Here is a 27,570-nt window from a genome sequence, read left to right on the forward strand (position 1 = left end):
GAATTGTTACGAGACTCCTATCCCCTCTCACAGAACTACAATTCTCAAGAGTTCACTGAGAAGCAGGATTGATCCACTGACTCCATGGTGTGGATGTGCTCTCCTGAAACTGTAGCCCAGGGATGGGAAAACATTTTGGCCTGGGTGGACGGCAGCTTGGTCAGCGCATTTCCCCCAGGTAAGTGTTGGTGAAGCAGCACCAAGCAAGATCAAACACTCTGCTCACCAGCTGATGGGCCAATCTGCTCTATGCAGGGGTCTGCTTCACCAGTGTGTTCTCTGCAGGGGATGTGCTGATGAAGCAGCCCCCAGCAAATTTGAACACCACCCATCAGGAGACCCACTGACAGGGAAATGGCCTTGTGGACCTAGGCTGGCCTGCACGTCACGAGGGTCTCCACCCATTTTAGACTTTAACTCCCATCAACCCCCCAAAACTGGAGGGCACAAATTTGGTAAAGGCTGATTTACAATAATCATTGCTTATCTATTAATTCACAAGCAGGAGAGTATATGTTTATGTATTGTTCAATTATTTCAGTTAGAATAAACATGAACTTTAACCGTTTGCTAAAGGGATGTAATCTTTCATAAGATCACATGGTTGATTTACCGGTATTTATGTAGCCTTATTAGGCACTTCAAGCCTTTACCAAGAAACTCTAAGCTATTGGACACATCTGGTATGACAAAATGTGCCTGAGAAACAGATGACGATATCCCTCTAAGTCATACTCAGAGTAGACCCACTGAAATCAATGACCATAAATTACTAAAGTTATGGCTCTACTGAGTATGACTTAGTGGTGCATTACCCACAATAGTTTCTTAGCTCTGCTAAGGAATCTCAAATGACCGACCCCCAAAAGCTTGCAGCTATGGCCTGAAGGCGTGTCATAAGTAATTATGCCATATTTTTTGATAAATTGTGGTGAGCAAACCATACATGGAGGAGGATTGACTACCAGTGCCCCATTCTCAGCTGTTGTTAGATTCCAACTCCCATTAGTCCCAGCCAACATGGCCAGCAACATCTAAAGGGCCACAGTTTCCATATCCCTAGTATAGTACAAAGGAATAAAAATAGTGGGGTAAGACGCTCAAGCAAATGACAAGAGAAGTGCGCTCAATACATGCTCACTCATGGATACAACATACATACAAACATGTAAAGCAAAGTGTGCATTCTGGCAGCTACTCAAGAGTGCCCACTCCCCCAAGTCAACCCTAAAAGGGAAACAAAACTCACACCCCAGTATTATGTCCACATGTCTTAGCATATACTTTTCAGCCATGAAATGCAAATAAACCACAACATGTTCACCAAAATCTCACTTTAAATATACAAAAAATATTACTCATATTTGCTTCGCTGCATGATTATTATACTATGGAAAAGATTGTGTGATTCTCTCCCCCCCCCAACATCTTTTTAAAAAAATATAACACGCCACAACACAACTTCAGGTCCACAAGGCACAATATTAAATTCTTACCATTAACATCCCCGGGAGCTACTTCTTTCACAACCAACCTTGTTTTCGAAGACATTTCCCTCTAATTTCCTAGTTACTGTTGTGCTGGATCATCGAAATGCTCCCATGATCTGAACGGAAAGCTCCTGCAACATTTTTAGTTTTGAGGAAGTTGCCCTGAATATTTATTACTGCAAATGAGGCACAGTAGACGTGGCATGGCAAGTTTATTTTCTTGCTGTTCTAGTACCCAACGTTAAACAGCAAAGGAGCCTTCACTGGTGTTAATAACATCCTTAGTCTTCTGCCTTTCTGCAAGACCACCTTAAGCTATTGTTGCTTTCACAAACCACTTCTGGCTTTCTTCCAGATCAACCTCTGCCTGGTAGATGTGGAATATCCTGTTCTGCAGCTCTGCTTCCCTCAGCAACCCGCCTTTTGCCATTCACGTCACATCACACTGCTCTCAGTCAATAGCCTCTCTCTAACCCCACTGCCATGTAAACACTAAATGCCAAATTCTGTATTTCAGCCATTGCCATTCGATTTCTTACTTAACTATACACACAGTATTTTTGAATTGAATGTTTAGCATCAAATTCATTTATTTACCTTTCTCAGCTGTTAGTGCAAGTTTACTACTTAGGAAACACCACTTTCAACCAACTTTTACTTGTTCCCTGTCCCCCAAGCAAATGAAAACAGGGCTGTACAGATGCAGAGTAGGGGAGAAGAATAGGAAATCCCTTGCTGCTGAGAAAACCACCTTGGTTTTTGGAGGGAGTGGGAATAGGTGTCCTGCTTTAATCTCTCACCATTAAAAAAAACAAACAGGTCTGGATGTACACTGTGACAAGTATTTGGGTCTTCAACATGATCTCTGACAACTTCCTATCAAACATGGGGAAGTAAAACTGACAATGCTGTGCTGGGCAGGGAGCAACACACAACCTTAAATTTCAACATCATCAGCCATTGCCAGAAAGGACAGGACTGTAATCTTGCTTTTAATTGCCTTTTTAAACCCATGTTTTATGGAAGGATAAACGAACGCCACTGTGATGGAGCTACATATGGTGGGATCACAGACCCTTACAATAATAGTTTTTAATTATTTATTTATACGGATAGCTTCCTTATCACTTTGCTACATTTTTTCTTCTGTGCTGTTTCCTTGTCTAATAACAGACTGTCCTGTTTAGGTGTTGTTGTTTCTTTAAAGGATATTTTATGCAACTGTATAACACTTATGCCACAAGTGCACACAATTGCAAAGGGAAACCAATTTTAAGATTTCCAATGTGAACATCTAGTGGCAAGTAGAAATGGACAAAGGCAGCTGACTGAAAGGGATTAAGAGCTATCTTGTTTGATTGGATCAAAGTCCAGCATTCTGTTTCCTTCCAGATGTTTCTGGAAGCGCAGAAATAAGGCAGGAAGCCAGGTTGCAACCTGATCAATAAATCATACGAGTTTTAGTTAAATTTTCAATCAACTCAATTTTGCAGAATTTCTGAAGCAACATTGTTTGCTTGGCTTTTTTGTAAAAAAAGAATGCACATGTGTTTCCTAGTAGGCATCAACTTCTAAGAAGCATCCAGCCCTCTTGTGTGAGAAAAGGAAGAATACCTCTTTTAACAAGATTTTATATGCATTTGTATTGAAAAGAATATATATTTAAATTTTGCTGCCCAATTAATTTTCAGTTTATTAAACATTTTAAACAGATAAATAAATTAAACAAAGCAGCCCTAGATATGGCCATTCTCTTGCATCTAGTAACTGGATGTATACTGTCTCTCAAGATGCTAGTTCACGTACCTGCATGTACTGTTTTCTAAGTTTTATCTACAGATAGGTAGCATAAAAAAATTCCTTCCAGTAGCACCTTAAAGACCAACTGAGTTAGTTCTAGGTATGAGCTTTCGTGTGCATGCACACTTCTTCAGATACCTAAGTTTTATCGTTAGGAACATGTCCTTCTCTTCAAATCACTGTAAATAGATCTATACAAACAGCACTTGCGCTAAGGTTCCAGGTGATTTTTCAGGATAAATACTGCTGGTCAGAAATGAATAAACACCAAGAGGAAGTTTAATCTATGGGACAGAGCTTTCGGCTTGGTTCCAGGGCCAATCCTGGCTCCTCAAAGAATGGACTGGGTGAGTTTGGATAAGTCATGAGCTCAGTTGGGCCAGCAGGAGAGACACAACGGCAGTATTTGCATGTTTTTGTAGTTTGTTCCTGGCTTAGTGGTTTGAGCAAAACAAACCAAGGTCCCCAGTTTGTATGCAACGCTAAACCAAGGTTTGTGCTTTGTTCCTGCCATGGGCTGGTAGGAAGGAACCAAGCAGACACAGTTTGCTAAATACACCACTGGAGGAGGTGGGAATGAGCTCCACTAATTATATTTTTCAAGCAAAATGCAAAAGAGATTATGGAAGACAGAACATTTATTACAATCTGATGTTTTATTATTTAATTATTTTTGCAAACTATTTTGCTGCTTTACTACTGTGCAGATGTTATTTTCAGTGCCGCGAAAGCAAGTCCCCATGCCGTGTCGTGCCGGTTTAGCGCAGCGTGTGGGGACTCGCCAAGTGGGCGGCTCGGGGGCCGGTTAAACGACTCCCGTGGGCCACTTGTGGCCCAAGGCCCTTAAGTTGCCGACCCCTGCTCTGATATAACACACTGGCCCTGTAGTGAAATGCAACCAAGTAGATAAGGACTTGCCCAATACTTTGCATCTGCATAGCTTATGGTCTCTCTTCCTCACCCCCCCTTGGAAGTGCCTGTTAAAATGTTTATACAACTTTTTTGCAAAGCGTTTACCTCCCCCTTTTCTTTGGATCAGAAACCAGTCCTAGCTTTTCAGGGGTTGCTTACATCATTGAAAAAGTCCTCCCCCACAATTCATTAAGAGAGCTTAGTATGTACTTTTAGTGCCCAGGGTAACTACACAATCTGATACATGTCTACTCAGAAGTAAGTTCTATTGAGTTCACTGGGGCTTACTTCTGAGGAGATATGTATAGGACTATGCTCAGTCTAAAACAACTTGCAGCATTCTTCCTCTTCACTTACCAAATATTTGCTCATATTCATTGAGACACCACTTTGTCACCTCAGCTATTGCACTGTCTTGTAATTGGGTCACAGTATTCAACCTAGTATGGTAGCATTTTAGTTTCTTCTGCTGATAATGAATAACTTGCATCAATTAAATAAAATATGATAGATCAGACCAAGTATTTGCATGGTTTACATGGCCGCATTTCCCCCCTACTCACAGTAAATTGTATATTTTGGCTTTCCAATTTGCAGTAAATTAAGTGCTCTGCAAATAGTCAAACCCTTCTCTTTTCCTTATTTACTATGGTTAAACCTGGAAATGATGCACACAGCGATATAAACATACACACTGGAGTTTAAAGTGTATCTTAGGCTCATGCAAGGTGCTTGTGTTAGCCTTGATTTTTTAAAAATTTTTCCTTTTAATTCCTTATTACAATTGACAGTTGAAACTCCCCTCAGTTTTGTCATACAGCATAAGACAATCCTCCATAGCAACTAGTCCATAAGGTAAAGGGACCCCTGACCGCGCCACCCACGTCCCAAACTAGTCCCTACACAACACTTAACTGATATGCCAAGACATTTTGTTTTCTGGCCAAACCATTCTATTTCTGGCGACCTCTAGGATGCTCTGATAAGAGCAACAACTTAGTAAAACAAAACAAGACTTACTGCCTTTTGTCTTGCAAGCTCCACTGTCAATCAGCACAAAATTCCTGCATTGATAGCATGCACACTATCTAATCAGGGACCACACCATTATTTACAAACCAACAATGCTGAAAGACATCACACGCAACAATCGCACATGTGTGGATGGTGCTTAATCCATTTATTTATTAAAAATATTTTTTCACTACCATTCAGTGGAGCTTTGCTGCACGGTTTAAGCATAAGGAAGCAACAACCAAACACATGTGTAGGATCATGACATGCTTGTGTGTGACCATCCTGTTCATCAACACCTAAAGAAAAGTTTCTCACGTGTGCAGGCACATGTCTTCTATAAGGGAAATCTATAACATGCAAGCGCTTGTATTTAAAACACGTTTCTTAAGAATGAAGACCCACTGACTTCAACTGCACTACTTCCTAGGCAGTGTACTTTACATACATGCCCCAGGCAGCAGTTATGTGCTTAACCGAGAGAAATTATTACAGCATCGTAACAGATTTAATGGAGCATAAATTTTGTAGATTAGATCCCATTTAGGGGAGGGTCAATAGCTATGCTTGCAGAAGGACTTGAGTTCAATCTCTGGCATCTCCAGCTTAAAAACTCAAGTAGCAGATAAGAGAAGACCTACAACCTTGGATACAATACTGGGCAAAATGATATAATGCAGCTTCTTATGTTCGCATCAGATGCATTAAGCATTATCCTTATTTGGTATGCACACAAAGGAATAAGGGGGCAAATTGTAAACAGTGGACTCAAAAGGTCATGACAACTACAGTGGTACCTCGGGTTACATACGCTTCAAGTTACAGACTCCGCTAATCCAGAAATAGTACCTCGGGTTAAGAACTTTGCTTCAGGATGGGAACAGAAATTGTGCTCCGGAGGCGTGGCAGCAGCAGGAGGCCCCATTAGCTAAAGTGGTGCTTCAGGTTAAGAACAGTTTCATGTTAAGAATGGACCTCCGGAACGAATTAAGTTCTTAACCCGAGGTACCACCGTACATGATAAGCCTGCCCAATCATTCACAACAATCAGTCTGCAATTTCAAGATCTCTGCTCTGGGCTACTACCTGTAGTTAAAAAAAAAAAAAAAGTTGTTAAATAACTTTATGTTTCATTATGTTTTTATATTTTGTGGAAGCTGCCCACAGTGCCTAGGGCAACTCAGTCAGATGTATGCATTATTACTACTACTGTACTGTGTGGTTGTAAATTGCCTTAACACTTCATAAACTCTTTGAACCCCCACTTTGAGGTTTCTCCCTCGACATCTGCGTGTGCATGTGTGTAGCTGGCAAGTGAAGGCAAGTGTTCACACAAATGCAACGTAGCCCAGGAAAGTATAATAAACCCGTTAGCTTTCACGGTGCCACAAGACCTCTCCCCGCGTTTGCTGTCGCCGACCACCCCTCTGAAGCTGGTCGCCGTGATACTCATGGCGACAGACGGCTGTCCTGGGAAGTCAGCACCGAAATGGAACTTCCTTCCGAATAAAGGGGGATAATGCTGCGTTTGCTAGCTACTGGCAAACCTGCACAGGACCGGGACTGTTAAGACACCTCTCCACAGGATACTGGAGACGGTGGAGGCGCCCCCACAGAAATGTCCCTCTCCCGCCAACCCGCCTACACCCCACAGCTCCTGGCTGCTGGAGACCAAAAGAGGGCGGGAGGCTCACGACTGAGGTGTGCGCTGGGGGGCAAGCGGTCCCTCCTGCCGCTGCTCTCACCCGCCTTGCCGATGGGCTGGGCTTCTCGCAGCAGGAGCGGGGTACGGTCCTCTTCTTCCTCCGCCTCTTCGGGTTCCGGAGTCTGCATGCTCCCCTTCAGGGCAAAAGCAAACGCGAAACCAGGGCTCCCTAAACGAACCCAGCCCGGCTGTCGGCGGCTTCCCACCAAAGTCAGCTGCCAGAAAAGCCTAGGCAAGCAGCAGGCACGTGACTTGGAGCCGGGCGGAAGTGCCGCCGCTATCATGATTCGGCGGCTCGGCGCCTATGGAACTGGTTTGTTTTCCTTCCCCCGCCCTCCTCCTCGGCCATTTTTGCTGCGGGCAGAAGCCTTTCTGCTGATTGGTTGCTGGGGGTAAAAGGCGGCGGCTGAGGATGCCGCTGCCTAAGGCAGCCAATGGAAGGAAGCCCCTCCGGCGTCGGCCAAATCGGCGCTGGATTCCTCCCGGCGTTGACTCGTGATGCGCAGGCGGAAGATCAGGGCTTTATCTCTGCGTAGCTTGCCGCAGATAAGCGAGGTTTTATGACTCCCCAATCATTTAATAATGGCAGCAGTAAAATACCTTTCCCCTAATTTTTCCTACTGAAATGAAGAAAGCGGGCGGGCGGTAAAGGTGACTGGGAGTGTGGAAGGACGGTGAGCTCAGATGCAAATTCCTGCGTTAAGAATTTGAGTGTACAGTATGTATATCGTTAGTAGCTGGGTCTGATTGGTGGATCTCCGGGTCCTACCAAAAAGCAATGTAGACCCCTCAAGCCTAAGTTCTGCTCCCCTCCTTGCCGCTATACCTTGGTTTGTCGAAAGAAAAGGACTGAGGTCAGAGGGAAGTAAAATGCAACTTATGCTAAATGTGATAAGTACGCAAAAACGTAATTCCATATTTTTTTATCATGCTACACGTTAAGGCTGTTAAGCTGCTGATTTCCAGATCTGAGGATTCCTGAACTAACAACTGTCAGTTCTGAGGGAAGGCAGGCAAGGACCCACAGCTCAGCCTGCTCACTGGCCAGGCCTGCACTTTCATTTGAACAACTCTAAATCTTTGCCTAGGTTGGAGTGAGACATCACTTGTTTTAATTTTTGGACTGCTCTTTTGTTTAAGTGTGGTAGATCACAGAAGTTGTATGTGCACATGTAAACAAATACCCATGAATCTCTGCTTTCCTGGCTTGGAGCAGCACACACAGACACAGCTGATGTTTTGTGCAAATCTGGTAGACTGATAAACTTATTAAATAATAATAATTGTGTGTGCTTACAATTAAACAGATACCAGTGTGCTTGCCCATAATGGCCTCAGTCAAGGCCAGCCCACCCATGAAGTGGTGTGAAGTAGCTACCTCAGGCAGCAGAAGCTCCCGAGGCAGCACCTTCATGGGCACCTCCTGGCACATCTCAGTTTGCCATACGTTAGGAAATTCCTGACATGTCCTGGATTTTGGGTGTAAAAATCGGCAAAATGTCATGGAAAATCTGGATGTATGATGGAAAAAGTAGCACAAAACCTTTAAAATCACTATTTTGGGGGGAGGTTTCCCCCCAAAAGCTGAACAATTTTATATGGTTTCCTAAAAAAAGTTCATCAACTTTGCAGGTGTTAGGAATTTTGAAATATGGCAACCTGAAGTGTATCCCTCACATAGAGTTACAATTCCCAGCACCCTTAGCCCACTACAGAATTCTTTGAGGGGGAAAATGTATAGTATAGTGTGCACACAGAGATAATTAACTTACCAATTTTAAGGTGTTTGTGTTGTCACCCACACTGCCTTGTCAATTGCCACTGCAACCATTTTGCTATTATCCAGGGGCAAAACTAGGCTTTATTTCACCCTGGTCAAAGACCCAGTTTGGTATGCACACACACACAGCCTCAACGGCACCCCTCTGGAGGCTTCAACCAGGGTAAAAAACCCAGCTGGCTGCCCCCCCCCCACAGCTCTGTATTATGTAATTCTCCCTGTCCTTTTTGCATGTTGATTATCTGACCTCTCCATTCCCCACTTCAACCATGTGTGTTGATCCCTTTCAATCTAGAATTACACTTCATGCATCTGATGCAGTGGACTGTACAGTAGTCCCTGAAGGCTTAGTCCTTACATGTGTTAGTCCTTAAGATGCCACAAAACTCTTTGTCATAATAGCACTGGTGGAGCCAATACAGTTTTCAGGAAGATCAGATAGGGTATTTCCCACAAAGGATGGAAAGCATCACAAACCCTCACTACCTTCCCCTCTATAAAGGAACGCCCACAGCACCAGCAACCATGGCTTGAGAGGAAGCTTTGGATTGGAAAAGAAAGAGAGAGAGAGAGACTCTTCATATCTTTCTCCATTGTTCTCTGCAGAACTGGAGTGTAGCCCAGTCCAGTTAATGGCTGTGTTGGTAATTCGTTTAGAATGTCCCGTTCTGCTGGAATGCACAAAGGCCTTATTATCATCACAGAAAGAACAATGCATGCAACATTTGAAATTGTTAGTAAAAGCTAGCATAGTGTAGTAGCTGGTGTGTTGGATATAGCTGTGTTTCTATAATTGGTTTAATTCTTTTAATTTTGCCGTTGGCTTTTATTTGTTTGTGAACCACCTTGATATTTCTTCTTTAAATGACAGACAGTATAAAAATAAAAACGGTATTTTTTTAAAAAAATCTTTTAATAATACTAGTATTTACTGTGTGGCCTTGGGCCGGTCACTGTTGCTCAGACTAACTAACTCACAGTGTTGGTGTGAGAATCATATGGAATAATAAGGAATAAGGAATAAAACCATGTATGCCACCTTGAGCTCCTTGGAGGAAAGGTGGGATATAAATGTTATAAATAAATATTACTACTACTACTAGCCCTGCTCAGCCATGAAGCTGATGGAGCTGACCTTAGGACACTCCCTGTCTCTCAAATTAACCTACCTCACAGGTTTGGTTTATTATGAGGACAAAATCAGGAACTCCATAGTACTGATGATCCCAGTCCAAGGAGAACTTTCTGTAAGTGCTGATAGGATCAACACTTCCAGCAAGTCCCACTTACAGCAAGTCTTGCTGTAAATGCAGTTATCTTTTACATGACTTACTTGAATTCAAGCTGATAATGCAAATGGTTTATTTTTTTACTTTAAGTCACCTGATGTCACTGTGATATCAGGTGACTGACCTAGGTCTTGCATAGCCCCTAACTCTTGCCACTATGTCACCCCTTCCAGTAACCTATTGCTACGGCTTTACCTCACCAGGCAAGCTGCTCCTGAACAAATATACTTATCATAAAATACAAAACATATTTTAGGTATTATACAGTGGTAATCAGAACAACCCACTAAAATCATTGCATGTGCTGATTGACTCACCAGTGACAGAATATCTGTACTCTATTATCAACCCAACTGTACTTTTGTGAGTGGCCACTGCTAAATACGTAATTATCACCAATTCTGCTTTTCAGTTCCTTCTGAACTCACTTTTTACAATACTGCCCCTGCCCACAATAATCACATATATACATACTTGCAACTTCATACATCTGATGAAGTAGATTGTAGTTCACGAAAGCTTATGCCATAATAAATTTGTTAGTCTTTAAGGTGCCACAAGACTTTGTTGTTTTTGCTACAGAGACAAACATACCTCCTTCCCTGGAAAGTGTTTTGTACAGCATTCTGGGCTGACAGCATCAAAGATTGGTATAAATTGCTACAGACAACTATACACAACAGCAGGATAGAGGATTAGGAAAATATCTAAGGGATGTGGAATTTAAAAGAAGGGGATCACACAGAGGATAGTGATTTCCTTGCTATGGTTAGTAAATATATGTCCAGAAATCACAATCTTGTTTGGTGGTTTGGCCATGAAGGATTTACAGTGGTCCCTTGGTTCTCGAACTTAATCCTTTCTGGGAGTCTGTTCGACTCCTGAAACTGAAAACCAAGACATGGCTTTGATTGGCTGCAGGAACTTCCTGCAATCAAGCAGAAGCCATGTCGGATGTTCAGCTTCCAAAAAACTTTAACAAACCAGAACACTTGCTGCCAGGTTTGCGATGTTCAGGAGTTGATTTGTTTGGGAGCCAAGCTGTTCAAAAACCAAGGTACATCTGTAATCTGATTAGCCAATCAAGGAAGAGACAAAAGTCATAAAAGTCATTGAGAGTGAATCCACCAGAACAGCACACAAAATGAATAAATAAATGAATAAATGAAGCATATGATAAATCTGACTAAGTCAAAATGTGCTTACAATGTTGTTTCCAGTTGTCTGGAGTTATTATATCCATGCCAGATGCCTCAGGGTTTGTCATCATCACAATTTTTGTTCTGCTAGCCCCTAGATCTCAAATGAAAAAGGAGACATAACATAACATAACCTCATCCATTTCCACATCTCTTTTGCATTTCTTTAGGACATTGTATTCAGATAGAGGTTGCCAAATCAAAACTTCGCATAGAATGGATGCCTTGAAGTTATAGTACCTGTTCTAGATCAAGGGAGGGCTACCTTTAGTCTTATTTGATCTACACTTTCTTTTATTTTTTTAGTGGCATCTCCATGGTCCACCAACCACCCTTCCCTGGTAGTACAAATACAATTGTTGTTGTTACTCAATTTGTTGCCCTTTCATAACACCCCAAACCAGCTGCCTCAGGCAGCTGCTTCACCCTGCCTTATGTATTTCTGACTGGTGGTGGTATAAATTTCATTTATTACATGTTGCATGTTTTGATTTAAATATGGGGTAATAATGGCTTCTTGTCTCAACTAGATGTGACATTGGAAAATCTGTGATCACATCTTTCACAGATTCCCTTGCTGGGATCAAATCAAGGCTATGATTCTGTGGGAGATTCCTCCAACTCTCTCTCTTGTGCTGGTTTCCTGATCTGAATTGCCACCATATGAGCACCTGAAGTAGTTTTGTATCTGTAGGAGAATTGAGTCTGAGAAAATTTACCAGGAGGAAATTGTTGACCTGTAAAGCCATGGTGCTATTCTAATTCAGGCCCCATCCCCAGCCACTTTTACCATGGGTGCGGGGACTGTGGAAGACCTGATTTCAGATCTCTCTCCACTGTTCTGTTTGTGGCTCTGAGTGGCAAACTTTCATTTATGCATCACCACAGCTAGATACTTGAACCTAGTGCACGTCTGATTCTTTCCAGCAGAGGGCTGTAGTTTCTCGGAAGAGAACAAAAGGAGCTAAGTAAGTAAAGGAGTTAAAATTAAATTACAGTACTTAGTCTGTACTTAGTACTTAGTACTTAGTCTGCACTATTTGATAAACAATAATAATAATCTCCTGCGCCAAAAGAAAATATTTAAAATACAAACTTCTGAACTATTAGCAATCCAACATTCAAGTCCTAAAGACTTCACCTGAATATAAGTCCTAATTTCAACAACCTTTCCTTCCAGACAAATCTGCTTAAAAGACTGAGGTTAATTCCTTCAATGGCTCAGAACTGCAATAATTCAGAGACCCTGAGATCATCCTCTGAGGTACCGGTAGTTCTTTGTGTGCCTCTTCCACAAGAGGTCCGAAACACAAAAACAGGCCTTTTCTGCAGTGGCTTCCCGTTTGTGGAATGCTCGCCCGAGGGAGGTTCAGCTGACGCCTTCATTATATACCTCTGGGCATCAGCCAAAAACTTTCCTCTTCCAGTCCTTCGGCTGATTAACATTAGCTGCCCTTTTAAATGTGTTGTGCGAGGGTGGATTATTGGTTTGTGTTTGTTTTTATTATGTACTTTGTGGTTTTTATATTGTAATATTTTGTTGTGAACTACCCTGAGATCTACAAATGAGGGCACTATACAAATTTAACAAATACAGTAATAGTAATAATACCTCATACCTCAATTTTGAAATGTTTCTGAAATTTACAGGAAATGTGTTTATGATTTGAGCTCCAGGCTCTCAACTTACACAGATTTACATGGAACAAAGTTCCACTGAAATCCATAAAACTCATTGCCTAGTAAATGTATTTAGAATTGTGGGGCAAGTCAGTGGGAATACAGTGGAGTATATGGTTTACACATGGAGTATATCCACATTCCTACATCCTGACTCAGAAAGCATACCTTGAGCATCGGAGGAGACTCTTGCATGCAGTGTCTTTGTGCTTTTGGAAATTATATGCATAAATTGGGTTGGGTGTAGATGCACATCGAGACATAAGGTTTCCAATGAAGTGCTTACTCATACTGAGCATGTGGTGTGGGATGCACATTTTCAACTATTTTGTAATGCATATAGGAAGCTGCTTTGCGATCTGCTCCCTCATTGAAGAACAGAAGTTGAAAACACATTTGCAAAATGCAATTAACATTGATGCACTAATCAAGAGCCCTGTTTTCATGCTAGCTTCACCCATAACTTGCATGTCTTTAGCAGAAGCTGATAACAGGTTCTGCATGAGTACATTTGCATGTGCCCAGGGACCTTGAGTAAATCAGAGACAGAAAGATATTGAGTGGAAAAAAGTGACCATTTTAAACAGCAGCAGTGGTTTGAATAAAGCAGGGATGGAATAACAATGTGAGGGGGAAAGTGCTGGTTTAAAACAATGATGGAAGTTTGAGTAGAGCGTAGGGATTGACCTGAGTGGAGAAAACTGGAAGTTTAAAACAAGGTTTCAATAACGTGAGAAGGGAGTTTGGAAAGGCTATGTTGTGCAATTGGATGCTGTGAGCAAAGGGAACAGACTGAGATAACTTTGTAATGCATCATCCTCTGCTTTATCTTAGTGTGCCCAATTTGAACTGTTTGTCTTTCTTCTTTTCTGAGTCTGCCAGCAATCAGAATCTGTGTATGAGGGAAGCAGAGAGCCCGAGGGCATCGTGATTGGGCTGAGCTGCTATTCATGCTGCCTGCAATAACAATCAGTTACTCATGCTGTTATAGCCCTAGGACAGTATGCCACCCCACTGTGGAGTTTGTTTTGTGACACCCTTCCCTCCAGATTCAGTTTATGGAGTTCATGTTACCAGTATTCTGAAAAATTGAAGTAAAAATGGCAAGAATACACCGGTGCTGATTTTCACGCGGCCCCTCTACATGTGTGAGCCCTGGGTCAGTTGCCCCAGCTACTCCCTCTTTAAAAAGTGTCTGATCTATGTATTTAAAAGCCCGAAGAAGAGGTTGTTGCAAGGCTCACACTATAGATATATGCCTCATACAAGATTGCGGAAGGAACTGTGGCATCCATTATCCATCTGGTAGGAGCTGGAAGTAGCAGGTAAGCTGCTAGAAGTTGTTCCCAGTCTGCAGAATAATTTTAAGTGATACGCATTAAAAACCCCAAAACATTTGTTACTCACAAAATATACCCGGAGAGGTGAAACATGTTTCAGTTTTGGTATACAAGTTCTACTGAAATCATGCAACTAGAAAAGTAATCCAGACATTATTTTGAAAATATTCTCTCTCTTCAGTCACAGTGGGTAAGCCTCCACATTATTTATTAACAGTATTTATAGGGCACCTTATAACATAATTCCCAAAGGTAACTAGAAATAAAGCAAACCAGAATGAAAACAAATTAATGTACAATACAGCATTAAAAAACACAAGCCTTGAAGGGTACAACCTAAAGTTAAAAGATGTGGGAATATATATGAATAAAGGTATTCATCTGACAGTTAAACAACACCAAAGTCAGTGGCCAGGCAAGCCCCTGTGGAGAGGGCATTAATAACTTATTAAAAGCGATGATCTGGCACTTTTATGATGCGTAAAGTAAGCAGATGATTTGGGCAACCCACCTGTGACTGATGCATGTGCATATTGTGTGCCCAATACAACATGGGCTATGGAACTTAACTCTTGTTTGTTTTGATGGCTAGGCTGCCATGATGGTGCATTGCAAAAAAAAGGGGGGGGGTACTGTGTAAATTTGGCCGGGGGGTTTTTTGGCAAAATGGAGGGGATCCGTTAACAGGGCATGTAATCCAGAGCCTGAGGTAAGATTTAGAACAGCGCATCTCTCTTTCTGCCTTCCCTGGCACATTCTGTACCACAGACATCACCCTCTGCGAGGGAAACACCCTACTCTCGCCTATCCAACCTGTGACTCAGCTGAGGCCGTCCTCGGATTTCTTTCCACTGAGCAACCCACCCGCAGCTTCGCCCAACTCCTTCCCTCTAGTGCCTGCTTCACAAGGGTGTGGGCCTGTCTGAAACGGTCGCCCTCATAGCCCCCCACAAACGTTGCCCGAGGGAGCTCGCGGACAAAAAGACCCTACCCACCCACCGACCCACGCCTCACAAGCTGCCGCGGGGGTGGCGGCGGCTGCGGCGCGGCGATGCCCGCACGCGGCCTTGCTCCTGCCCCGCGGCGGCCGAGGGTGGGGATGCCCTGTGGGCGTGAAGGGCGGGCGGGGTGGAGCCAGACGCTCGGGGGAGAGAAGCTGCCGCCTCCGCTTTTCCACAAGGAGCGCCTTTCACTGCCCGAGCAAGGCGCCCTCCTCCCTGCCGCCGCCGCCGCCGCCGCTGAAAGGATAGGCAAACGCTGCGCGGGGAAGGAGGAGAAGACGAGGGAGAAGGCGAAAGAGGCGCGAAGCGGCGTCTTCAGGCAAAGCGGCCCATTCCCGCCGCAGGATGCTGCGGTTGCCGGACGCCGCTCCCGCGGCTCGCAGGGGCGCTCGGCTGCCCGCCGCCGTTGGGCTCACTTTGTGCCTCCTCTGGGCAACTTCGTGGGCCGAAGCTGCTGGGTAGGAACTGGAAGTGGGTGGGGAGAAGATGGACGGGGTGGGTGGGAAAGGCTTGCAGAAATAAGGGAAACGGTTAGTGCCCGCTCGCCTCCTCCTGCCCTGTCCTGCACAGAAGGCCAGATTTTGCACTCATGGGGATTTCAGAATCGGGAGCCGAGGCAAATCTTGCAAGAGTGCCGAGTGTCAGACTGCAGATCACCCACAGCCCAGTTGCACACTCAGTAGTTGTGGTTTTTTTTTTTTTTGGGGGGGGGGGTCAAACCACCTACTTTGCCCGCAGCTCCTCAGTTCATAATTGCGGGGGCAATTCTTATGGGGTCCATTGGGGCTTACTCCCAGGTAAGCTAGTATAGGATTCTAGCCTGTCATTACAAGAGCAGAAGATCACTTTGCCTGAATGCACTTTCTATGAAAACTGAAAGGATGCATGTGGAGTCAGAGGTCTGAGAAAGATGATGATTAGGGGGTTATTTACACTATTTTACCGGTGGGCGGGCAAAGTTTCTTATATTACCATACTTTTTGAGCACAGTATTTTTTTCTCCTCCTATACTTGTGAGGCTTCCGGAGCTTTATTTAGCAGTAATTTTCCACCAGTTAGGACTTGTATTCTCCCCCCGCCCCACCTTGCAACTTGGCTGAATCCACATATGAATCAGGCCAGAGATTATTTAGGAAGCTGGCACATACGGAGTCAGACCATTGGCCCACCTAGTGCAGTATAGTCCATACTGACTGGCAGAGGATCTACAGAGTTTCAGATGGGACACACTACCTGGAGAAGTCAAAGATTGAATCAGGAACCATCTACATGCAAAAGAGAAGCTTTGCCACTGAGTTGCAGCCTTGATGTTGGAGTAGTGAAAGGAGTATCAGGCCATGAGTCTAATCTGTTTTGTCCCTTCTTTTAGGCCCACATACCTGTTGGCAGCTCTTAAGAGCATCAGGCCTGGAGCAAATTTGACTATTGGAGTAGCTATGCTGAAAAAGAGCCCACAAAAGGTTACAGTAAAAGCCGAAGTGGTCTATGCAAATAACACTGTACTACGTGGGGAAGCTGTCTTTAAAAGAGGTGAGATAACTTTATTGGCCTAAAAATAATGATGCATATTCTGTCTGTTGTACTTTTTGATTGCAAGAAAGCCCTGAGGGTGGCTATGCAGAAGTAAACACTCTGTTAAATGGGGTTTGCTTCCCAGCAAGTGGGTTTAGAATTTTAGCCTTAATAAGGGAATTTAAGACTATCATTGGTGAGCTGAATTCGGAACAGATATATTATCTGCTTTATGCAGAAGTTCCGCAGGGGGGAAATAAGTATGATGAGCTACATAGATTTAAATGTGAGATTATTTTCTGAACTGTGGTTTAAATGTACTGTATAACTATTCATGTGCTATGTTTACTTCACCTTTGACTGTGGTTGCCATTTCTCCCCTGAATCTGCCACCTCATTTTTAAAATGTAATTCTGAGTGAGATCATTTTTACACTGTTTCTGCTTTGGAGAGACCTATGTACTCATGAAAAGAGTTTTGTTTTAGTTTTACTGTTTTACTGTTAAGAGAAAGAGCAGGTAGGAGCTCTTCCAATTCTGTCAAGGAAGCGGAAAATAGAGTTGAGGAGCTTGGTCATAAATGATTCAGAATTCACCTTTCTGATGTGGTAGGGAGACTTCACTTTTGTTGGATCTACTTTGGTCCCCCCCCCCCCCTAGAATCTCAGGATTATATAGACTATCAGTCAGAGCCAGCTGCAAAATACACATGATTATAATGGAAGAACAAGGTGCCTCTGAGCATATTCTGAGCCTCAGAAATAGTTTTTAGTACCAGAACTGAACTGAGTTCGCAGTCTGCACACACATGCTCTATGTTTATTCTGAAGTAGGAGCCCAGGAATGGTTGCTGTGTTTTTCAGGAGCATTTTTAAGGGCCCTGCTGGGTCCTTATCACTGGGTTAACATCACAAAACATCTGAAATGCTGCCATAGCATGCCTATTGCACTGTTCTTTTCCAAGTTTCTTTCAGTAGCATGATGTATATTTATCACATTTTGTTTTGTCATTGCTTCAGAAAGCTCAGGTTATCCCATTTTTATATTCACAATCTTTAAAGGACACCTTTAAGGTTTAAAAAAAACCCTCTCTCAAAACAACTTACAAAAAAGTGCAGCATGATACAGCTATGTAAATAAAATCAGTAAGAATAAAAAGTAATAATGCAATAACATAGCAGCCCCTAAAATGCTAAAATAAAGTACCTGACTACAACTAAATCAGTTAATAGAATAAAGGAGCTCTGGAAAACTCATTTGAAAGCTAGTGAACCTTTAGGGCTTTCATGAGCATCTGAAGTGATGGAACTTGTTACGAGTGAATGTAGCAATGTGCCCCAGAGATGTTGGGCCATTGTAGAAAAGGCTCTCTCCCTGAAAAAAGCCAGTTCTGAAAGAAAATTACTATCCTTATAACAATCTTGAGGGATAGTGACTGCCCAAAGGGAACTAGTGAACTAAGCAAGGATTTCAATCCCATAGGCAGGATTCAGTTATTGAGCATTACCAGTGGAAGCTCATGCAAAGACTTTCATTAGTGTAGCAGGACTTTCTCCCCTCTCCCACCACATGTGTCCTCTGCTCCTCCAATTGGCTCATGGAGGTAGTGTTGGGAGAACCTTTTCCCCAGGTCTCTCAAGTCAAAGTCTGGCGCTGTGTCAACAACACTTCAGTGTCTGTCTTCCACATACTTTTATTTATTTCATTTCATTTCCAAACCACCTTTCATCTGAAGATCACACAGTGGTTTACAAAATAAAAACACATGAAATATATAAAAACACATACAATGGTACCTTAGTTTAAGAACAGCTTAGTTTATGAACAATTTGGATTAAGAATGCTGCAAACCCAGACGTACCATAGGTGTTTTGGTTTGTGAATTTTGCCTTGGAATAAGAACATGTTTCGCTTCCTATTGAGTGTGTTCCATTTTTAAATTGAGTCCCCCGCTGCTATGGGAAAGCAAGCCTTGGTTTAAGAACGGACTTCCAGAATGGATTAAGTTCGTAAACCAAGGTACCACAGTATATAGACTGAAGTGGGATAGCTGTGCTGCTGTTTCCCTTAAAAAGTGCACATTAGTGTGTTGTAGAGCATGAAAGGATGTCTTGTAAGCAAGAAAGGGTGAGTCTTACAGGCTGTTTTTTCCTCAATAAATCCTGAACAAAATTGCACTTACAGTGCAATTCTATGCATGCTTACTGAGAAGGACACTAGGTTATGTCCAGTGGGCATTACTACCCATGGTTAGAGACATAAGCCGATGCTGGAGAGTGTAAATGCAAGAAGCAGCATAAAGCTAACAAAGTGGTGGGCATTTCTGAAAGGGAAAGTGGATGTCCACTTTTGTGTTGTTTAAGACTAGATAATGGCATAGCAGAAGAGCACTAAGCCTCAAAAGCACTGAAAAATGTGTGTGTGTGTGTGTGTGTGTGTGTGTGTGAATGTGTGAATGTATTGCTAGTTGCAATGTAAAATCAATGTCTGTGCCACTCATACTGTCACTTAGCATTCTGCAATTATGTGTTTTGCTGGGGAAGGTATCACATTTTGCAGATACACAGTGTTGTCATCTTGGTGTGGTGAAATGTGATGAAAGAACAACTCTTGAGGAAAGGCATGGGGGCTGTGGACAACAAATGAATAACTATTTTGTGCATTCCTAATAAACCAATACCAACCATGCAGAAAGGCCCTTATTAGTATTAGTAGCAGCATTCTCTACACAGCCACATTTGGCCACAGGAGGCAACTGCATACCATTTGGGACTTTCTCCTGGGAAATATCCTATATATTTGGATATCAAGTTGGCTTTATAGCAGATCTTGTGCATACTAATTTCCTAGCTTTATTGGGCAGGGAAGAGCTGTAGCTCAGTGATCTGTTTTGCAGGCAGAAGTTCTTACATTCAATCCCCAGTACCTCCAAGGAGAGCCACTGCCAGTCAGTTTAGAAAAAACTGACCTACCGGTAGATGGACCAGTGGCCTGACTCTGTATAAGTCAGCTTCCTCTGTACTGTAAAAAAAATAAGGATTAATTCACATGTTTACTTGTGACCCTCTTTGCCTAGTAGACACCTGCATTTAACATGTGAGACAGATGTTTCAGAGGCCATGTATAAATCCTATTGTGCAATATTCTCTCTTCCCACCCTTTCTTGAGTGGGTAGAGTCATGTCATTGGGTCTTGGTGGAGCACCATGCTCACACATTCCCCTAGGTGAATGTGGAAATGTGGCACTGAGTCACTTGCTCTTCTATGAAAAAAAGATAATTAAACAGGTCAGTGGATGAATCCGCCCATATATTCAATATGATCTCAGAACTAGTAAAGACATACTGACTAGATTTCAGCTGTTTTTATTAGCTTCTTTGTTTTCAGCAACAAGGGAGCTATATTGTTTCATTGCTGTTATCCCTCATTTGGAAAGCTGAAGCAATATTGCTCAAATACAGATTGCCAAGAGAAGACACCCTAAGACACTGAAAATAACTTGTAGATAGCACCTGGGAGACCAGGGTTCAAGTCCCCGCTTGACCATGACTCTCACTGGGTGACTTTGGGCCAGACACTGTCTCTCAACCTAACCTACCTCACAGGGTTGTTGTGGGGATTAAATGAGGGAGAGAACCATGCATACCACATTGAACTCCTTAGAGAAGTAGGTGGGATATAAGTGCAATAAACAAGTAAATAAATTATGACATGTTCACTTTAGAAGTGAACTATTTAATTTTGAACTGAGGCCTTCTCATCCTGAATGGCAAGTCAAGTTTTTATTTTTTTGTAAACCTCTGAGAGGTTTTCTTACAATGATTTTTTTCTTTAGTGTTCCTGGTCACCTCCCTCAAACAGCTTCAATTTCCCTGGTTCTTTTAAAATCACCTTCTGGTAGAATATGGTTTGGCTTGTAGGTGTAGGGTGAGAAAACCACAAGGACAGAAACCATTACTACTAAGCCTTTCTTCTCTAGAAAAGAGACTGAATTGTGTTCTTCCTCCATATCAGACTCTGTGGTATCTCTCCAACAAGCGTTCGGATCTTCAGCTAAACCTTTGATTTTAGCTCATCTAAAAAGCAACTAACCTTATCATAGACAAACCAAAAGTATGCACGATACTTACCAGTCAGCTTTGTTGTTCAACATTGGCACAGAGCCTTATTCCCTTCTTAGCAGAACTCCTTTAGTAATATGCCCCCATGCTATCAGCTCCTAGGCTAGATCTTCAGCTCCCCTTAAGATGCAACCTCTGCTGCGATTCCTAGCACTCTTCAGACTTATGAAGCCTCTTCCTAAGTCCTTAATCATTCTACTGACAACAGGTTCTCTCCTTGACCAGTATCAAACCAGGATTTTTATTTACACCAGGCTTTTTATTAATAATCATTTGGGTGATTTTTGATCCCCTTATTGGTCTATAATTATGAGCCAATAAGATGAGGTAGAATGCCCATTAACTGACCAATTACAACTGACCGCCCTTTTGATGCATTCGATTCTGAATATAAAGTCAGCAGCCTCCTCAAACATAGCCATCTTCTTGTTGATAATAGACTACAATGACAGTCTGCTGCCTGCTAGTCTGTCTTTGGTAGTCGCTTTGTTTACGGTTAACCCTTACCTTGTTTGAAATGATATAGCATTCTTATCATAAACTTTACCACATAAACATCATGATTACAGGCCCAAAGTTACCTACTGAGTTTCATGACATAGTGGATATTTGGACTCAGGTGTCTCTGGCTCACATGGAACACTTTTGCTAGCATGTACCAGTCTGGTTCTGTTTTAGCAATCTTCTCAGCAGCACGTATCTAAGATTTTTGACTCTTTGATGACATCTCTTTTTTCTTGGTAGCTAATTCTGACATTAGTGTGTTAATCTGAAAAACCACCACCATCATCTTTTAAATGCATTGCAAACACAATGCTATGTGCATGCCTCATCCTTAAATAAATCACATTAATATGTATACCTGATTTTAAATATATGCAGAAGTCAAGAGCTATTACCAGTAATGAACACCTTAAGACTTAATTTTGAACATTCAGACTTTACATTGGTAATGAAAGTTTTTGCAGATACATGAATTGCTCATCATGCTTTCAAATCTAATATTACATCTGAAATGCTGACATAAAAGATCTTACCTTTACAGAATACATACTACGGTATGTGAAATGATAAGCGCTTCCTGTGTGTGCATCAGATGTTGTTTTACCAGAATCTGTAGTTTATACTAATAATGTAAAGTCTAAATTGACATGTAACAGTAACAGCTGCTGGGCATTTGGAGCTACCTTGCTTCTTTATTTTCAGTGTTTTTCTTTTATTTTTATAAAAAGGTTGACATATTTTGCTTTGAAATTCAAGACAGTGTTTGGTTTATGCTTTGTAAAAGCTCCAGGCTCTGGACAATTTATTATTAATGATAAGGAATACATGTTTGGGGCTTCTATTTAACTGAATCAATTACTATGTCTCAAGGATCATAAAGGAAAGACTTTGGTAGTGTTACTCTCATAGTGAGGCCAACAGAATGCAAGCCTATGCTGGTGTGGCCTGCTTGTGCAGTTTATGAGAACAGTTCTCATGACAGAAGTTGGCAGCCTTACATTATTGGTGGCTGCTTTGTAATAGAGATTCAAAATGAAAAAGCCAAGGATGCTACAGGTTGGCAAAATTATACTTGGCAGAAGTTTAAAAAACCTTGCAACGGTTCATATCTTTTTCATCTGATGAATAAGAAAGTAGGATTTAACAAAAATCTCATTCATATAAGATGCATTTTAGGTGTGCACCAAGAAATGTAAAGTATTACAGTGGTACCTTGGGTTACATATGCTTCAGGTTACATACGCTTCAGGTTACAGACTCTGCTAACCCAGAAATAGTGCTTCAGGTTAAGAACTTTGCTTCAGGATGAGAACAGAAATCGTTCTCCGGCGGTGCAGCAGCAGCAGGAGGCCCCATTAGCTAAAGTGGTGCTTCAGGTTAAGAACAGTTTCAGGTTAAGAATGGACCTCTAGAACGAATGAAGTTCTTAACTCAAGGTACCACTGTATTGCAACAAAGAAGCACTTAGAAATCCTGCAAGTATGCTTGGAGCCAAAGACAATCCCAGCTATGTGTTGAGTACTGTACACTCACTGGCAACCCTGGGGCTGTTGCTGTGTAATGTATGAAATAGTCTAGATGTATCCTCTTTAATTCAGTCCTAAGGGGTGAAACTGGCACTTGGCTATATATATTGTTGATGGCTCAATTCGTTTTTATTTTGGAACATTTTCACCTCTTGCCTCTTAAATCTCAATGTTGTACATTCATTGCCAAATAACAAGAATATAATTATACAATAGTACCCAGAGGTAGGAGAAACTTATAATTTGTGATCTTAAAAAGGGCAAGGCAGTTTTGTTTAGCAGCCATGAAGAGTTGCTGTTGCAAATATATTGGCATAAAAAAGTTATGCAAGAGATTCTCTAAATTTTAAAAGTTTTTCTAAAGTGATAGTAAAGTGTTAAGGTGCTGACTTGCATCCGTCTTCAAAGACTCAGAAGTGATATAACTGCTGCTTAATTGAGTGTAGGGAGAAATCTTGATTCTGAGAGTAAGGGAGTTGGGGGAAAAAGAAATCCCAGCCAAAAGTTACTAAACAGATAGAGACTATGCAAATAGCTTTCAAGCTCAGACAAGCTGTGATCATATATAAACACTAGAAAAATGTCCATGCCAGCAACTGAGTCCTGCTTGCTTAACAATATAAAGGAGCCAATTTTATATGCCAAGCTAGAAAACACTGATGAATGCTAAGTTGTTAAATAGCAGCACAGCAAGGACAGGGTTTGATAGTCTATGAATCTTATATTATAACATAAACATGCCATTAAGTTTCACTTAAAGCTCTGTTTTGCCAAGTGACTCATCAGATATTGCTAGTTTCCAGGGTTAGTCCTGGAAAAGTTGAAGCATAATTCTGAGCTAACACATCTCCAGAAATACTTTCATGCAGTGGATGAATGTAAACCTTTGCATTCCGTTTTCCTTGTTGATCAAAAGAAAAACCAATAGTACAAAACAATAGTAGAGGATTAATCTTCCCAACACTTAAGATAGAATAGGATAAAATCTAATAGTGTTACTGAATATGCTTAGTTTCCTGATAATGTAAGCACCATTTCTCCTGAAGAAATATAGGAGTGATATTTTTGTGTGGCAGCCCAAATACTGCTTACGAATTCAGTAACACCCTACCTTGACCCACTGTCATGACTCTCTGTACTTTGTTTGCACAATGTACCATTTTGGTAACAGTCTGGAATGGGGGAACAATTTTATTCCACTTTTCCCAGAGCAGTGAAAAGGCTTTGATTGTAAAAAATTCTAGTTTTAATAAACTCAGAATAAAATACATTTTAAAAGTCTGTTATTATTCATGTGGATCTGGGTTTTTGTTTTGTTTTATATACTTGTAGTTTTAATGGTTGCAAGCTGCTTTGGATGGGCTTTGCTTGAAAAAGCAGCATATAAATATTTTTTAAACAAATAAATAACAAAAAAGGGTTGTGCTAATGCCTCCAGATGCATTATTACTATTATTATTCCTGCCCTTCACCAGTAGTTCATAGGGCAGGTTTCAATTTAAAATTCAGTTTTAAAACAGTTTTAAAAAATTGCAATCACATGAATAGGGTGGGTCCTGAAATACACAATTCTGGTGTCAAAGGCCAGACATGGAAGTTGAAAAAGATTGTTTAAATAAAGTGTGTGTGTGTGTGTGTATGTGTGTATGTGTGTGTATTTCAGCAGCCAACTATTAGCAAAGTTTCTGGGGAAAATAAACATTTTCTTAATTAAGCATGTCTTCGGGTCATTTTGGATGAAATTTTGATTATGTTCGGTAAGATTTCATTGTTATTAAGTAGAAAAATGAGGACATGGGAAAACTCACTTGGGAACAATATTATTTTTCACTTGATGATCAAGATTACCCATTAAAGCTTAAAAAACAAAGCCTCAAAATTGGCCTGCTTGACAAGTTCTTAAGCTCTTAACTTCTTACGATGTTGCTTTAAAAAAAATCTAAGACCTACCGGTAACTGCTTATCTTTTTGCATGATGATGTTAGGATTTTTTACTTGAATTTTAATTTTGATAGATTATGATGCAGTTTGTTCTACAGTGTTTAAAGAATCAAGTTGAGGACAGATTTATGTGAAGGCCTGGGACTAAACAAAACTGGAGTCTCTTATTCCAGACTTGTGTTTAACTATGTGTGAAGATTAAGAACATTTTGGCATGGATATTGATACTGATCTGGGGATCATTTTTTTGTTTAGCAGGAGTCTGTATCCCTGTTCTTGCACGTAGAACAGCAAATTGTTCTTATTGCCACTCACCTGTTTGGGTCTGAGATACTGTTTTGCTCCTATGCAGCAGCCTTTTGCATGTGTGAGACAGATAGAGAAGGCTTATTTTCCCCCTTGTAGAACCTGAATGATAGAAAATAACTAGAGATAAGCACAACATTGGACAGAATAAATATAACAAACCACTTTTGAAATATAAAAAGTTGACATTAAAATGCATTGATGGTGTATGTGGGAGTTGCCATTCAACTTTAAGAACACAGGTTTTTGTTGGCAGGTCCAACATGTTTTATGGCTTTCCTAGTGAGCGTGGTCAATACAGAATTGGCTTTTCTTTAGTTAGGTTTTGTCCCCTTTAGGGAGAGGGGCTAGTGCACTGATAGTTTCCCATATTTTTGCTTCTCTTTTCTTTCTGTTATTGCATTATTTCTATATGGTAGGGGAAGAAAAAAGCAATTGCCTACCATCACTGAGAACAAAAGCTGACTAATAAGGAAATTTAAGGGAAGCACTAAAATGGGCTGAACAGGAAGCTTTTAGTTAGCATTGGAAATGACTTTTAACAGATCTTAGAAAGAATCTCCTGGTGGAACCACTTCAGGCACTAGCCCAGGGGTCAGCAACCTAAGGCCCATGGGCCACAAGTGGCCCACGAGGGTCGTTTAACTGGCTCACGAGCCACCCCCGAACTGAGCCACCCACTCGGCAAGTCCCCACGCGCTGTGCTAAACCAGCGTGGCGCGGCGACTCGCTTCCGCGGTGCCGGAAATCGCATCTGTGCATGCACAGACACCGAAAATCGTGTGTGTATGCGTTTGTGTGATCTAGCCTATGGAGGGATCTCTGCTGGAGTGAACTGGCCCAGGCAAGGTAAACCTTGCCCACCCCTGCACTATCCCTTGAATGCTTTGCTCTCTTGGCCATGGGGGAAGACCCCATCACCAGGTAGTCAGAGGAAGGGGGGGCATTGATGAGGAGAGGTGGATGGTATCAAAGACCATTGAGAGATCCAGTAGAACTAGGAAACAGCTTTCAGCTTTGTCCCTAGCCTGCTGGAGATCATCAACCAGCGTGACCATCTGGACTGTCTAGAGGTAAAAGCTGGGGCCCCTGTTATACAGTGGTTGCTCCTGTGCCGTGTCCAGAAAGAGGTCTGGGGGATGTGTGTTCAGACCCCATGGCTCTCACTTGTAGGGTGCATCAGGGTTTGGGCTGGTATGCGGATGATACCCAGCTTTACCTCTCCTTTAAATTGGAACCAGTGAAGGTGGTGAAGATCCTGTGTGAGTGTCTGGATGCAGTTGGAGGATGGATGGCGGCTAACGGATTGAGGTTGAATCCTGACAAGACAGAAGTACTGTTTTGGGGGGACAGGGGGTGGGCAGGAGTGGGGGACTCCCTAGTCCCGAATGGGGCAATTGTGCCCCTGAAGGACCAGGTGTACAGCCTGGGAGTCATTTTGAACTCACAGCTGTCCATGGAGTTGCAGGTCAATTCTGTGTCCAGGGCAGCTGTCTGCCAACTCCCATCTGGTACGTAGGCTGAGACCCTACCTGCCCACAGACTGTCTCGCCAAAGTGGTGCACGCTCTGGTTATTTACCACTTGGACTACTGCAATATGCTACCTTTGAAGGTGACTCAGAAACTACAACTAATCCGGAATGCGGCAGCTAAACTGGTGACTGGGAGTGGCCACCGAGACCATATGACAACAGTCCTGAAATACCTACATTGACTCCCAGTGCGTTTTCAAGCACAATTCAAAGTGTTGGTGCTGACCTTTACCAGCCCTAAACGGCCTCGGCCCAGTATACCTGAAGGAGCGTCTCCACTTGCACCATTCAGCCCAGACACTGAGGGCCAGTTCTGAGGGCTTTCTGGTGGTTCCCTCACTGAGAGAAATGAGGTCACAGGGAAGCAGGCAGAGGGCCTTCTCAGTAGTGGCATCCACCCTGTGGAACACCCTCCCATCAGATGTCAAGGAAATAAACAACTATCTGACTTTTAGAAGACATCTGTATCGGGAAATTTTTAGTGTCTAATGTTTTACAATTTTTATGTGATGTAAGCTGCCCAGAGTGGCTGGGGAAACCCAGCCAGATGGACGGGGTAGAAATAATAAAAAGATGAGGATGAGGATGAGACTTTTCACTGAAATACTGATGATTTTTCATTAGGATTTTTTAAAATAAAAAATGGCAGGTTGTGGAAATTTGGAGAACTGAGTTTAAGACTGGAAAAATGAGAACAGAAATTGATAGATTTGCAGAGGACAGGTGTACATTCATGTACCTTTGTAACGAGATGTTTGTTTAGTGTTTCTGTTTTGGTTTTAATATATTTTAAAAGTAAAATCGTAACTCTGGGCAGTTTTGGCAACTGTCACCACAGGAATTAGAACATCGGGAAAGTGTCAGTTGGGGCAGTTAGTTGAGAGAAAGGAGGAGATGGGCTAGTAAGGAAGAAGAGTG

The 27,570-nt window shown here is 42.1% G+C and overlaps 2 protein-coding genes and 1 long non-coding RNA gene across 13 annotated transcripts in view; 1 reads left to right on the forward strand and 2 right to left on the reverse strand.

Annotated features, from left to right (window-relative positions):
• Positions 1-11,272, reverse strand: part of SLC17A5 (solute carrier family 17 member 5) — a 37,186-nt gene extending 25,914 nt beyond the window's left edge. For 2 of the 5 annotated variants that reach the window (XM_081857144.1, XM_081857142.1), the window contains exon 1: positions 6,911-7,220. In XM_081857144.1, coding sequence (XP_081713270.1) covers positions 6,911-7,205 — 295 coding nt within the window. In that variant the 5' untranslated portion in view covers positions 7,206-7,220. Of the gene's footprint in view, positions 1-1,496; positions 2,089-6,910; positions 7,221-11,196 lie in introns of those variants that run through there. The other 3 variants (XM_081857145.1, XM_081857143.1, XM_081857146.1) reach the window with 3 other exon arrangements.
• Positions 11,273-14,884: 3,612 nt separating this feature from the next.
• The window catches only part of CD109 (CD109 molecule), a 64,706-nt gene continuing 52,020 nt past the window's right edge, over positions 14,885-27,570 (forward strand). The window contains exons 1-2 of one of the 4 annotated variants that reach the window (XM_081856783.1): positions 14,885-14,918; positions 16,580-16,740. In XM_081856783.1, coding sequence (XP_081712909.1) covers positions 16,647-16,740 — 94 coding nt within the window. In that variant the 5' untranslated portion in view covers positions 14,885-14,918; positions 16,580-16,646. Of the gene's footprint in view, positions 14,919-15,336; positions 15,669-16,579; positions 16,741-27,570 lie in introns of those variants that run through there. The other 3 variants (XM_081856784.1, XM_081856782.1, XM_081856781.1) reach the window with 3 other exon arrangements.
• On the reverse strand, positions 19,551-27,519 carry LOC309339386. Of its 4 annotated transcripts, none has more exons than XR_014155278.1 (3): positions 27,392-27,519; positions 25,129-25,221; positions 19,551-19,742 (listed from the first exon to the last, which is right to left on the reverse strand). It is a non-coding gene; the product is annotated as an uncharacterized lncRNA (long non-coding RNA). The 4 variants fall into 4 exon arrangements; XR_014155279.1 differs by lacking the exon at positions 27,392-27,519 and adding an exon at positions 26,914-27,375; XR_014155280.1 differs by lacking the exon at positions 27,392-27,519 and adding an exon at positions 26,652-26,902.

The sequence above is a fragment of the Podarcis erhardii genome, assembly GCF_964252035.2.
Source record: "Podarcis erhardii genome assembly, chromosome: 3".
Classification (NCBI taxonomy): domain Eukaryota; kingdom Metazoa; phylum Chordata; class Lepidosauria; order Squamata; family Lacertidae; genus Podarcis; species Podarcis erhardii.